Source organism: Rutidosis leptorrhynchoides, chromosome 10, assembly GCF_046630445.1.
Source record: "Rutidosis leptorrhynchoides isolate AG116_Rl617_1_P2 chromosome 10, CSIRO_AGI_Rlap_v1, whole genome shotgun sequence".
In the NCBI taxonomy this organism is placed as follows: domain Eukaryota; kingdom Viridiplantae; phylum Streptophyta; class Magnoliopsida; order Asterales; family Asteraceae; genus Rutidosis; species Rutidosis leptorrhynchoides.
In genome coordinates this window covers 316,867,720-316,881,779 of record NC_092342.1, presented here as the reverse complement: position 1 = coordinate 316,881,779, position 14,060 = coordinate 316,867,720, and the positions used below count along the sequence as shown (strand labels likewise).

The following is a 14,060-nucleotide window of genomic DNA, read 5'->3' as shown; positions in this document are numbered from 1 at the left end:
TTTCATTCATATCAAATAACTTGTTGTCTTATCGATTACTCATACAAATAGTTTTATTTGCACTCTTTTAATTAGATAAACAGAAAAGAAATCAATTACATGGAAAATCAATAGATTTTGTGGAGAGAACCCGTAATTTAGTTTTTCTCTTTAGGATATTTAATTTTCATGCCTGATTGAATGTTGTTTATGGGCCAGTTTCTTGTAGTTAATGGCTCAACTTTAGTCTGTTAGTCCGTCTATATATGTGTAACGGGTAGTTAATGGACCAATTTTCTTACACGAAGTAATACGACACATTTATTTTTTCCTACAAGACTTCTTAACTAATGCGGCCTTCAGAAAAAAAAAAAAAATAAAAAAAGTTTCTTAACGAATGCGCCCTGGCCGCTATGTTGTCACATGCAGGGCGCCGACAGTAGCAACTTCCTCCTCGTGCATCTTGCTCCCTCTCACCCTGGTTTTCTCCTTTTTAGGACATTTGGAGACGACATATAACCATTTGTTACCGTTTGAAAATTTAAAAAACAAAAAATGAAATAAAAAACAAAATTAGCAGCAACGAATCTTTTAACTTTTTATTATCCATTTTATTTTTATTTAATTTATTTATACTACGGAGTATATATCGTATACTATTATCAAGAAATAAAATAACGCTCGAAAAATAACATGCATCATGGTGAATGTTATTAGGAATAATATTTATCGATGAATATTATTTCTTCGAGCGTTTTTTTGATTAAAATAATAATATTAACACAAAGTGTTTATTTTTAATGTTCATATTTTCACGTGATTTTAATTTTTGAAAAAAAAAAGATTTTAAGAAAAAGAAAAAAAAATATACTCCCCTTTTTTCAAAGAAGTGTTTCTCTCTTGATTACATCTATAATAATTATGTATTTATATGTATTTTGAGCGTTAATGATTGTATTCATGGATGAAACTTTTCATTTATGTCCATATCCATATCTATTAAGGTTCATCCAATATCCCTGTGGCTATCCATATCCATTTCTTTTTCATGGATTTATCATGCCTATCGCTGACGTCATTGAGCATCGTCTTAGTGTGAGCCGTTTCAATTGCAGGTTTATCCCGATGCGATATATAATTCGATTTGTGGATATGTTTTGGACTTTGGAGATTCGTTTTCATGGGTTTCATCAGTCATAAAAAATATTACATTAATTACTCGTAAAAGGTTTGTATTTTAGATTATTATTCAGCTTTGGAGATCCTTTTGAATAAAAATTCATTCATATTTTTTATTTGTATTCAACTTTACATGTATTATATTTATTTATACTCCAGTCGATCGATTTCCCTAATAAAACATATTGCATAAATTTACAAAGTCATTCCAATCCTTCAATTTCTTTTTTACGTCATTACTATAATTGTTGCTGCGAAAATAACCACAATCAAGGAAAGCTCTGTATAAGCAACTTTGTTTTTCCCTATCAAAAAAGAGAGAAGATTTATTAATCATTACACAAATTTATATAAATCGTACTACTAGTGCTTCGTAATTTACTAAACACAAAAAATTAATTTAAATCAAATAATTAATTTAAAAATTAAAGTTGGAAAGAATAGACTTTTAAAGTTAAAACAGAACAATTAAAACTAAGGAAATAATAAATAGCTTTTCTCAAGTTAAGCATGAAAAAAAGTGAACTGCAATTTAAAATGTACAAATAACAAAATTGATAAACCAATTCTTTTCCCACATATTTACCGCTTATTGACTTAGACCATTCACTATGCATGACAACAACGAGTATTATTGTCTAACAACAATAACAATAACCCCTTATGCATCGTTGTCAATGACATCGTTGTCATTGTTGTGAGAATAATCATAGTATGCACAACGACTGTTGTGTATTGTGATTGGCCAACATTTTTTTTTCTTCTTTATTTCTCTAATACCAATTACTTTTACCCATAACATCACAACATCACAACATCACCCAATGCATTTATCATAGCGTCCCTTTCATCCTACAACAATGTCACATCAGCAAAAAAAAATGCTTTCACAACACCACAACAATACTCTCATGCGTAGAGAATGGTCTTACTAAGTTACTCCTAAAAAGACTCATATTACTACGTTAACGAACAATAAAATTAAATTCAAACACCATTTTTGTATAACACGTACACTACAATTGATTATCTAATCTGAGTAAAATGCATAATTAATTTTCAACACAAATCCAAAATGCCTCCTTAGTTCGACTTACCACAACAAAGAGAACCGGTACTGCTAGGAGGAGGAGAAGGTGATATTACATTAATACCAAGATGGTTGCAATCTGCGTTAAAAGAGCCTACACGAAAGATCAAGATTTTCAATATTCGAAATGTTAAAACGCACCAAACAATAAGATATATATAAAGCTTTGATTTGGTTACATTGCTTCATGCAAATTAAGCTAGTATTGTTGAACAAATTATCCGCGTCATTGTGACATCTACAATGGTGTTTAGCTCCGTTAGCCACGCACTCGCCATCTCCGCACCAAACAAAGTTACATCCTGTTGATAATAATGTAATACGGAGTAATAACTAGTAAAATACTGGGATTATACGTCTAGAGATCACTTGAGTTTATCGTTTTGTTTTTCTATTGGCCATTCTTATTTGAATTCAATTTTGTAAGTCATCAAAATTCATATGTTCGTCTGTATATAATGTATTCGCCTAAAACTCATTACGTTAAGACGCAAATAGTAATTTCTAATAAACATTATTTATGTTAATTTTTTTCAGACACGTGACCATTTGTCTTCTTTTAACATCTTTCCGAAGACTTTAGCCAACTTTGATGTATATGAAGCAACATACGAATTTGAGTGACCAACAAAATTATTTTCAAACGTGGATGATCTACAAAAACAAAATAATATACTTGGCCTCTAGATGTATAACTCTAAGATAAATGATGATTGAAAACATCTTTTGTGCAGTTGTCTAATTCAACTACTAGAAGAAATGAACTCACTGTTGGTGATGTTAAAAGGTGATGGTGACGGAGAAGGAGGTGGAGGCGGTGGAGGAGCTTTTTTTCCACATGGGATATTCATCGAACCTGCAGTTGTTGAATATTTTAGGTTTCGAAAGTGTAATATGAACGTGTATATCTGTTCAGCTGAAAGTGTATAGATTCAAATCAAACTTAATACACGTATGCACTAACAATTGGGGACGATGCAAGACGGATAGGGCATTGGAGCAACCATCAATGTCTTCCACCCACAATTACATTCACAATGATACGATAAACTGTCACGATCTGCCATACATCGCCCTTCTCCACACCCCAAAATGTTGCACGCGTTATCTTCTTAATGATCAAAACTTAGTTAATTAGTTGAGCGCTAAAGGATTTGAAAAGTTTAAGGCATAAGTATTCAGGAAGTCATGTTTGGGATGGTCTTAGCATACTATCATTGACTTTATTTATTTTTTCAGAACGACAAGCTCACACACCCTACATAATCACACCCTACATAATTTTACACGAATAATATCCTAAACAGAACTCGAACACATGACCTCAAGGTCAGAGTGGCTCATCGATACCTCTAGGCCAAAGGCCCTTTGGTATTGACTTTTTTAATTGCATCAGAAATGTATATAATCAGTTTTGAGTGTTTAGACGAAACTAGTACCCTGATCTACTTACTCGTGGATGGATAGAATAAAACTTTTCTTACCTTGAAGAGTGAAAGAAAATAACCATAAGAAAACAAGAAGATGAAGATGAAACTGGGAGGTAGGCATTGTAGGTTAGTTTTGGGTTTGAATAAAATGAGAGCTACAACCTTTAATAATCAAGAGCCAAATGACTTTTATTGAGCCAAATTAATGGTGGTAATTAACATGAATCTATTATTCAAACCCTATTAATCCGCCCGCCTAGGGTTAGGGCGCAATAACTTTACATAAAAATTTAGCCTAGTAAATAGAAGGTTCTTCTTCACGAAGCATTTATAAAAAAACAATACAATATATAAAGTGTCCCTTCGAGGACATCCGATATAATTTTAATGATACAGAGAAGATTAGCATGACTCTACGTAAGAATTACAAACACAAATAGATAAATGATACGAAATCACATATATCACATAACCATGAAACCAAAAACTAAACAAGGTTCATGTTCAAGATTGAATCATGAAACCGTAAACCAAACACTAAACAAGGTTCATGTTCAAGATTGAACCACTAGATTAAACGGATATGGATTTCTTAATAAGTAACATTGACAGCCCTTAGCTTAAATCCTTGATCTGTTTCTTTGGCCTACCTCCTTTGAAAGTTGAAGGTCCTAATGGCGAAAGCAAACACAAATGCAAAAAGTACGGCGAATCCAATATGCATACCGGCAACTACACCAAGAAAGCTTCTATCAAATCCAAAATATCTTTTCAAGTAAACTTTAATAGTTTCACCATTTTCGAGCACATCCTCAAAATCCGCAAATTGTGAAACAACCATACCGTAAAGAGTCCAAGCAGTTGGACATGCCCAATAGTACCATCTCCACCAAATACGTATCCTCTGTTCAAAAAGCAGGAAACAAAATATGCATAAGTCATGTAAAAAATAAAGTTTGAAACAAAGATAAATACGATGATTAACAGAGCTTACAGTTCGTGGGATAACGAATCCTGAAAACAGATTCCATATTGCATAAAATGAGGCGGCAACAATAGCGGCAATGGTGGGGTTGGGAGTCATGGCTACTGTCATCATGCCGTAATAGGTCATGTATAATAATGTGAGGTACATGAAAAATAAGTACCAAAAGAATTTAGCTACTGTCCAGTGAAATCCAATCATTGTGTAAACTAGAACACCATATCCTAAAGTTTGAACAAAGATGTAGGGTATTTCCACTAGAACCTGCAAAAATAATTAAACCGAGAGTTCATAACAGAAACACAACTAATAATGAAAATACTTATGTTGATATCCAACACAAAAATTCATAATAATATATCGACTTTAATATATTACTCTTTTTATATAATGGAAGTTGGGTTCGTCCGTAAAAAGGTATACTTTTTTTTTGAGACTTAATTACACGGATAGTCCACGTGGTTTGTCAAATTATACAAGTTTCATCCCTAAACTTTTTTCCTTTCACGGATAGTCCTATGGTTTGCAAAAATTGTGGGACAGTCCCTGTGTTTGACGGACGTTAACTATTACCGTTAAATATAGTCATGTGACAGAGACATGTGAGTTTCTTATTGCTAATGTATACCAAGTACCCGTGCAAAAGCATATGGAAGGGCAGAATACATTCCTGCACCTCTTTCTCTGTAATAAACGGTCCTTTCAACAGCTACTACTGGTTGTGCGGATGATGAATTTTGGATACCGATAAAGAGAACAGCAGCATACATAGAGCCCATTGCATTGATCAGATCTTGTTGCGATTTCCTGGAATTTTAATTAGATTAAAAATAATAATATGACAGTTCAGCACAGAACGAGTTCTAACAGTCTTAAAATCATGTTACCCTTTACCACCAAGATCCCAAAACATTGTCCCAAACATCAATCCAATGCCTAAAGTGAAGAGAAATCTTACTGCAGTGTAAGATGGATTTCGCCAGTAAGTACGACAGTCGTTGTTTCCATAGACAAGCCATGGAAACAACAAGCCATACACTGTGTGAAAAGAGACTGAGAAAACCGAGTTGGAAAATGTAGATCCTTCGACCCCAACGGAGGGGTATTTAAGTCATTGATAATAGTTTTGTTTCTCCTGTCAATAAACCATTTGAAAAACAGTTATATGTCTAAAGGCGCATTTGTTAAAACAGAATGATTCAGTATTGGTTATATGTCTAAGAGAGTATTTCAAGTTTGAATGTTTCAGCACATATTGCTGAAAGGTTCAGCATCATCTGTCAGTCACTAAAAAAAGCACTGAATGATTCACAGTTCAACATTTAGTGTTGAATCATTCAATTTAGAGGCAATCAAACGAACTCTAAGTTTAAAATGGGTATTCTCCTATCATTTAGACTGTCCATTCATGTAACTTATATACAAACAGGTTGGTTTTCAAACGAGTACAAACTAAAAGTATCAGTATTGAGCAGTTGTCTTACTTGTAAAGTTCAGAGTTTTTGTACACTTGGGTGAAATCAACTCGCAGAGCAATTTCTTGTGCTGAGCTAGAGACTTCCAACATCCACGTAGCAGGATTATAATCGTCTTTAATTTTACTTATACCTTCAATATCCTGCTTAGGAAAACACTCGTGTTTTATAGCGTTCTTTTTTCGTTATACCCTATAATTTAAGTATACATTACATCTTAATGAAATCTTACCTCAAAGTACTTTATCAAATGACAAGAATGGTGTCCCACAGGTCCGACGTATAACTCTTGCCCTCCACGTTTCATCAAAAATAGCTGCAACTCGTATGGACATTTTGATTTATCAGACCACATATAGAACTTATGTTATTCAATATGACTCCAATCTTACCTCATCAAAAGCTTCAAAAATGTCAATGTTAGGCTGATGAATGGTGCAGACAACTGTTCTTCCTGTGTCAACCGTGTTCCTAACGGTTCGCATCACAATTGCAGCAGCTCTAGCATCTAGCCCCGAAGTTGGCTCATCCATAAATATTATAGATGGATTTGCAACCAGCTCTACGGCTATGGTTAACCTCTTTCGTTGTTCCGTTGAGAGTCCATTTACAAACGGTAACCCAACTAGTGCATCTCTTAGTGGCATTAACTCCACAAGTTCCATTACCTCCTCAACAAACATCTGCAAAAAAAAATTAAATTTTTTTTTGAAAACACAGTTTTTAAAATCCATTTGTTACAGTTGATCAATATGACCGACCTTTGCGGTTTCGGAGTCAACATCTACGGGCAACCTTAGCCAAGCAGAGTAGATTAAAGACTCGTGCACAGTCACATGAGGAGAATGAATGTCGTTTTGTTCACAGTATCCCGAAATTCTTGCAAAAGTTTCTTGTTTTTTGGATAACCAGAAATCATAATGGTACCGTCTATATACCCGCCCGTTTTACGTCCTGCAAGTACGTCCATTAAAGTAGTTTTTCCTGCACCACTAACACCCATTAATGCAGTAAGGACACCCGGCCTAAACGCTCCACTCACACACTTTAGTAGTATCAATCGGTCCTCATCCACACCTTGCTCTTTCATTTCCTTCAATATCAAAAGTTCAAAGTTTCAGCCACATGTCCAGACAAAAAAGGTTACAAGGTTTTTCCCTATTCGGTTTATCCCAGAGGGCGAGTATTCCGACCCCATACTATAATGTACATGGCCCAGCCTGATTACTCTATGGCTGTTTCCAACCCATCCATGACCACCACAAGGCTCGAACCTGAGACCTCTTAAAAGGATATCAGGCCGCAACCATTGGGCTATCTTGTGATGGTTCAAATGCATGTTTAGACAGTTTTCTAGAGTTCCTAGTAAAGGTGGCAAGCTGGGTGGGTCGTGCAGGTTGGGTAACTGTTCAAACTGGTATCTTGTTGATCCCACATGATCACTTTTCTCCCAAAACCTCTAAATTGTTCATAAGAGATTAGTGTCTCAATAGACTTGGATAACATAATTTAAGAGGTCTTACACAATAAATATACATTTTAGGTGACTTTAACATCCGACAAAAATGTAACTAGGTGATACTGCCACATCTAATATACAGGATAACAATTTATCACTAAATTCTAGTTTTAGCATGAATCTATATCAGAATCAAGAAATGAATAAAAAGAAAGTGTCTTTAGTTACCTGTGGCATATCAACAGAGTATTTAACATCATCAAATGTGATCCAATGGGGCTCAAACGGAAGAATCATTCCTTTGCTCTTCTTCTCGGTGTTCATACTTGACAACTCAACATTCGGAGAATTTTGGACATTGTTATCCTCTGAATTAACGGCTTGATTTTTCCCAAGAGCTGCAGTTATATTCCTTTTATGTTAACTCAATAAATTATTGACATAACGTATAACAAGGATATATTATAAGTTTTATAGACACCCACGATTAAGAAAAGTGAGGGCGAGCGTATAGGTGAAGTTGAAGAGAAAAACATAGCCAATCAAAGCCGCTACTGCTATCCAATACCAATATGCATATGGGAAGAAACCTCTAGATCTTATAACCCTGACTCCTAGATGTTCTGCTGAGTCAGACGACACCTGTATTGGAAAAGTGTAACATGAGCTTTGACCAAGAATGGACTATGTTGAAAAAGCATGTTCCTTTTAGGCTCGGTTGAGCGTAAAGTTACATAAAGGTCAAAACTTTAGATCAAAATGTAGTCCAAATTGTAATTTGATTTTGTTTGTTTTACTTACTCGGTCCCAACTATGGTCAAGAAATTCGTTGACTACCATCCCGTTCATTGCATACATCATTGGTGATGACCAATATCCCCAAATCCACCAACTCTTTACATCATCTTTGACATTTTGAAAATTATGAGAATAAAAGTACTAAATATGAACCAAATAGTTACATTGAAAAGATATATAAATATACGTACCTCGTGAAAGCACAAAGCCACCCAAAGCAAATAAAATGAGAAGTGCAAATGAACCAAACGTGTTTGCAACAATCATATTTCGACCCATTGCTGCAATAAAACGAAACAATCCAGACGCCATTTGGTTTACAAGTATGAGTAGCACATACTGTTTGAAAAATCTTGCAACGTTTGGATCAAACCCGAGTATATAATAAGTGAGAAGAGTCCAAAGAAATGTTTCGGTTAATGAGATGGGAATCTTGATGACCCAAGAAGGTAACGCGTAAGCCCATGACGGGTAAAATAGGAAATCTCTTTGTTTGTAAAAAACAGGAAGCTTTGCAATGGTCATTGAAAGCTCTGAAAATCCATTGAACATGATAGTAACTACACCGTAAAAAAGAGCCCCCGTGTATATTCCTCCATCTTCGACCGTTTGTTTGTGCATTTCAGTCCGAAAAAAGACTCTCATTGTCATAAATGACATCACTAGAAGCTGAAAGTAAGTAAGATGGTAGACTATTTAGTAGGTGCATTGGAATTTTACATGGAACAATGGGCGGGTCAGACTGGCAAAACGGGCAGGTCAGACAGTTGGGTTACCATAAAGTACATACTTGGAATAACTTGAAGATGTATACGAATGAATTTCGTTTCATAAGCAAAAACTCTCTAGAAGTGCAAGCTTTTAAAAGCTCTTTTTTGTTTACTCCATATTTTTCGGTTGTTAATGCAGCAGGATGACTTTTACGTTTATCAAACTTGATTGAAAGCTCTGCAGCCATTTTTCTTCCTTCATGAAAACTATCATACGCCTTAGAAAATTCTTTCGCTGTAATAAACCTGTAAGGTTCATCTCTATTTATCCAGTACTGCTCTTGATCTTTAGTTGATGTCACCTATATTAGTTTAATCTCCATATTTAATATTTACTACTACTAGTTTTCTTGATAAAAACATAGTTTAATTAGGACATAATATCACGGATGGTCCATGTGGTTTGTATCAGAAATCACTGGTGGTCCCTGTATCCATCATGGATGGTTCTTGTGGTTTGCATTTTGAATCACCGATGGTACTTGTGGTGCATGTCAACAGGGACCATTCTTGAAGAAAATAAACCCACCGGGACCACCAGTGATTCATATGCAAATCACAGGGACCATCCTTGACGAAAAAAGTATTCGTGATATTTTGTCTAAAATTAGTGCAGAACCATAACACTTACTTCTTGCAAGAAGTCGGCAACACCTTTTCTTTCGGGACATTTAAACCCCATTAATTCGAAAAACTCAAGCACGTTTTCGCGTGGGCCCTGATACACAATCTTTCCATCAGAAAATAAGATTAAATCATCAAATAAATCGTAAGTTTCGGGTGCAGGCTGAAGGAGTGAAATAACGGCAGTTCCTTCAAGAATGTGAATATATTGTCTTAACGAATTCACGATATTGAAAGTTGTAGAACTGTCTAAACCAGTAGATATCTCATCCATAAGCAGCACTTTTGATGGACCAACTATCATCTCGCCTATTAATCATCAAATGTAAATGGGTCGATATTGCTACCTCTATTATTTACTAATGATTGAAACTTACCTGTAGTGACGCGCTTTTTTTGTCCACCAGATATGCCTCTGATCATTTGATCCCCTACCAGTGTATCTGCACACATATCCAGTCCCAAAACCTGAAAAAACAAAATCAGACAATATTATTGTTCTAGTTTAGTGACTTGCTAATAATTAAGCAAATTTATTTATACATTACGACATATTTATGTGTATATTACCTTGAGAACATAATCTGTTACCACACTTGTCTCTTGCCCTTCTGCTGCTGCTGCCTGAAGCATCACAAAATCAAAGTACAACTTTTTTTTAATGCGAAATTACAAATTTTTTTGAGATGTGTGACTATTACTTAACCTTCATGTATATATCAATATCAGGGTCAGGCTTGATATTTGCATCTTTTTCTCTTCTTGACAACTCAACTAACATCTCTGTAGTTTATTTGACAAAAAATGTGTCAACAAAAATATTCTTTCACATTTTTAGGCAAGCTCATGAATACTTCGGGTGGCATATGCATATACTATCCCTCATAATAATGTTGACCTCACCCTTTTTGAACCGCCTTATATATGACTAGTTTCAACCCGTTACACGACCCGACCATATTGCCACCTCTTAGTATTTATGAGTTTATAAGATTTATTGTAAGGTACATTAGAAGCTAACCATAGCGTGATCCAACACCTTGGCATCTAGCCGAGAAGGCCAAGGTTTCTCTGACGGTCATCTCTCCTATGTGAAGATCGTTTTGACTTATATAAGCAGACGTTATCTGAGGCACAAACTCGTTCATATCATGCCCGTTATATGACACCCTGCCTGAGGACTGAATCAGAAGAAGACACAAAGACTTACAAATTTAGCAAATCAAGGGTCTTTTAAATTGGTATTTAATATTTAAATGTACTGAACTAGATGGATCCTGATATTACTTTAAGCTCCTTTGAAAGCTTCCCAGCCAGGGCTAATAACAGAGTTGTCTTTCCCGAACTTGGAGGTCCTAAAAGTAACGTCATCCTGGACAAGAATAACTTAAAATGTCACGCTCGGTTGTATACTCAAAAAGATAGGTTAAGACCTCATTTTTCACCTTCTAGGCTTGATAATTCCACTTAAATCTTCAAGTATATTCATATGCTTTTTCCTATTTGGAAGTATATGAAATACATTCAAGAACGCCTGTCAAAGTTCAGCATGAACATCATCTTACAAGGTATTAATATTAATATTTCAAAAACTATGAATGGAATGTACAATTATTCTATATTACTTTACTATGATCATTATAAAGTTGGTTAGGAATATTACACTTTAGTGTTCACACTATTTTTGGAATAGCAAACACACACCCTTTTTATCCATGATGGATTCGAACTCACAAACTCTCACAAACTCAAGGTTAATGAGTTGCTTTTATACCGCTAGGCCAGAAGCCCTTTGGTACTTTTATGTTCAAACTGATTAAAAAAAGTAGAAAATCTGTTTTAAGTTGGGCATCTTTAAAAGAATAGACTTACCTTTAGAAAGCAAGTCAAATTACAATTCATCACAAAGTTGTGTTGGGTTCCTAACATGTATTTTGCACATGGTGGTGATAATTCCACTACCATTTTTTATAAATCCACCACATATATACATTAACAATTTGTATTGTGCAACTTATTAATGCATACATGCGGTGGATTTACAATAATGGTGGTGGAATTATCAATTCATTTAGTAAAAGTACCTCAAGAATTTCAATGTTGAAATTAAGGAAACTTGGCAATGATCTACTTCCTGTAAATGCATCAGCTTCAACTGTCAAATGCTCAAATCTTACTTCAATTGTGGGCAACTTTATTCCCACCCTGAAATCCCATTAGTTAAAAACTTCACTTATTTCGAAATTTGATCATGTTCAATATTCAGCAGATATGTAAATGTCAATTATAGAATAATCAATCATATTATACTCATATATATTACATATCAATTCTGTCTCTGAGCTTCAACAAAAACTTCTCATTATCTTCTTCAGCAACTTTCACTAGTCTATCCAATAAATGCTTTCTGTCTTCTAATCCAAGTTTATCGATATCGATCTCATCAGCTGGTCCATTTATTCCATAAAGCAGGCCTTTTTTTAACCTATCAAAAGTTGGCAGTTTTTCAATAGCAGCCCATTTTAAAGCTTCTTCATCATCTTCAAGACGATTCGATTGAGAGAAAACATCTAATCCAGAATCTCTCCATGAACTAGTGTTGGAGTATGATACAAATTCAAAGCGAGCGGAAGCATTTTTAAAACTTTACAAAATCATACTCTTCGACGGATTATTGTACAAAACTTTATATAAAATAAGATTTACAAATCAAATCAAATCATATTTATATCAAATCAAATCTTATATATTTAGATTTGTAAGTATATGTACACACATAAAAAAAACTTACTTAATTTATTAAACCATTAACTAATGATTAATAAATTAATTTCCGATTAGAAGGTATATCAAACAATTTACGATTGGCCTTTGTGTGTGACCGAATAGGATAAATGGACTTTTATTATTTAATGTCATGGGCATATCTTCGGAATATATGTACCACGGTCAAACCACGGTCGAACCATAGCCAACCCGAGAACATATTTCCAACAGACTCCCACTTGCACTCACATTAATAATATTGGCTAGTCTTAAAGACACACCATGTGTAACAACTAGTCTGCTACGTTACACTCCTATATTTTTATTTATATCAATCATCCTTTTGTTCTAGATATCTTTATGAACGTGTGACATGGTTAAGTGTCAATCATCATCGTTCAAGATTATATTTCCCGATAGAGATTTGTGGTGATCAAATAGACTGCTATTGCATCAATTCAGTCATAGCATGGCCATGCATTTAATGCAGCACAAATCAACGAGGGGCCCAGAGATATCGCTTCAACTTGCTATGAGAAGAAGGAACAAATTGCTTCAACTGTATAGACATCCACCACATCCCATATTGTACCTGATCTGCACCCTTATGACTGGCATTTACGCACAGCGTTAAATACAGGTCAAAGTAGAATATAGTTTGTGTCAGGATTCCTCATACATATCCACTCTAGGATAAATGATATTGCCATCTTAGAGCTTACTTGTGACTTAAAACCATGAAGTAGCATCTAAGTGTGGTCATTCCAGAACCTTGAATCAACTATCAAGTTCCTCATGAATGTAGTTTCATATAAGCCTATATTACTACACTTCATAGCAGCCTTAATTCAATTCTCTCTTCCTTAGAGAATGACCGACTGCGGAAGTTTACGAAATAGTATTCATTGGAAGTTAAAACATGCAAAATGAAACATGGCAATATACAATGAAATGATCGCATCGTGCGTATAATATAATCTCAATATATTAATCATCAGATCAATTGCAACATATATTATTGCCCAATGTTTAAAGTTTCAAACTTAACATAATAAATACAATCAAACTTTATCATCAATGACACGAATGCCAATAGACATGCTATGAGCATCATGCTTAGTCTGTGGCAAAGGCTTGGTGAAAGGATCAGCCAAGTTCTTAGTCTTGTCTACTCTACTTAATAATATGTCATTTTCTGCTACAAGTTGACGGATGTAATGGTACTTTCTGAGTATATGCCGTGTGCGCTTTTGTGACCTCGGTTCTTGAGCCAAGACAACCGCACTCACATTGTCGCAGAAAATCTCAACAGGATCATGGATTGTAGGAACCACTCCTAGATCCCCGATGAATTTCTTTATCCACATGGCCTCTTTAGCAGCTTCATTTACTGCTATATACTCGGCTTCTGTCGTAGAATCAGCAATAGTACTTTGCTTGCCACTTCTCCATGTGACGGCTCCACCGTTCAACATAAATACAAATCCTGATTGTGAAGAGCAATC

At 34.9% G+C, this 14,060-nt stretch overlaps 1 protein-coding gene, 1 non-coding gene and 1 pseudogene across 2 annotated transcripts; 1 reads left to right on the top strand and 2 right to left on the bottom strand.

Moving 5' to 3' along the window:
* Positions 1–1,316: 1,316 nt before the first annotated feature.
* Positions 1,317–3,773, bottom strand: LOC139871744 (uncharacterized). Its single transcript, XM_071859477.1, has 6 exons — positions 3,733–3,773; positions 3,213–3,359; positions 3,018–3,104; positions 2,428–2,550; positions 2,256–2,342; positions 1,317–1,463 (listed from the first exon to the last, which is right to left on the bottom strand). The coding sequence occupies exons 2-6, from the start codon at positions 3,313–3,315 to the stop codon at positions 1,387–1,389; spliced, it is 477 nt and encodes a 158-aa protein (XP_071715578.1). The 5' UTR covers positions 3,316–3,359; positions 3,733–3,773; the 3' UTR covers positions 1,317–1,386.
* A 262-nt stretch (positions 3,774–4,035) lies between these two features.
* Positions 4,036–4,137, top strand: LOC139873824 (U6 spliceosomal RNA). Its single transcript, XR_011767539.1, has one exon. It is a non-coding gene; the product is annotated as a U6 spliceosomal RNA (small nuclear RNA).
* Positions 4,138–4,211: 74 nt separating this feature from the next.
* LOC139873236 (pleiotropic drug resistance protein 1-like) lies at positions 4,212–12,372 on the bottom strand (annotated as a pseudogene).
* Between the last annotated feature and the right edge of the window lie 1,688 nt (positions 12,373–14,060).

What these genes read in the sequence shown, in the direction of transcription:
- LOC139871744 (XM_071859477.1), bottom strand. Translation starts at nt 3,315, where the DNA reads ATGGCAGATCGTGACAGTTTATCGTATCATTGTGAATGTAATTGTGGG. An exon ending in GTCTTGCATCGTCCCCAATT is followed by an intron (nt 3,105 to 3,212) that starts GTTAGTGCATAC and finishes CAACAACTGCAG; the next exon opens with GTTCGATGAATATCCCATGT. An exon ending in ACCTTTTAACATCACCAACA is followed by an intron (nt 2,551 to 3,017) that starts GTGAGTTCATTT and finishes TATTATCAACAG; the next exon opens with GATGTAACTTTGTTTGGTGC.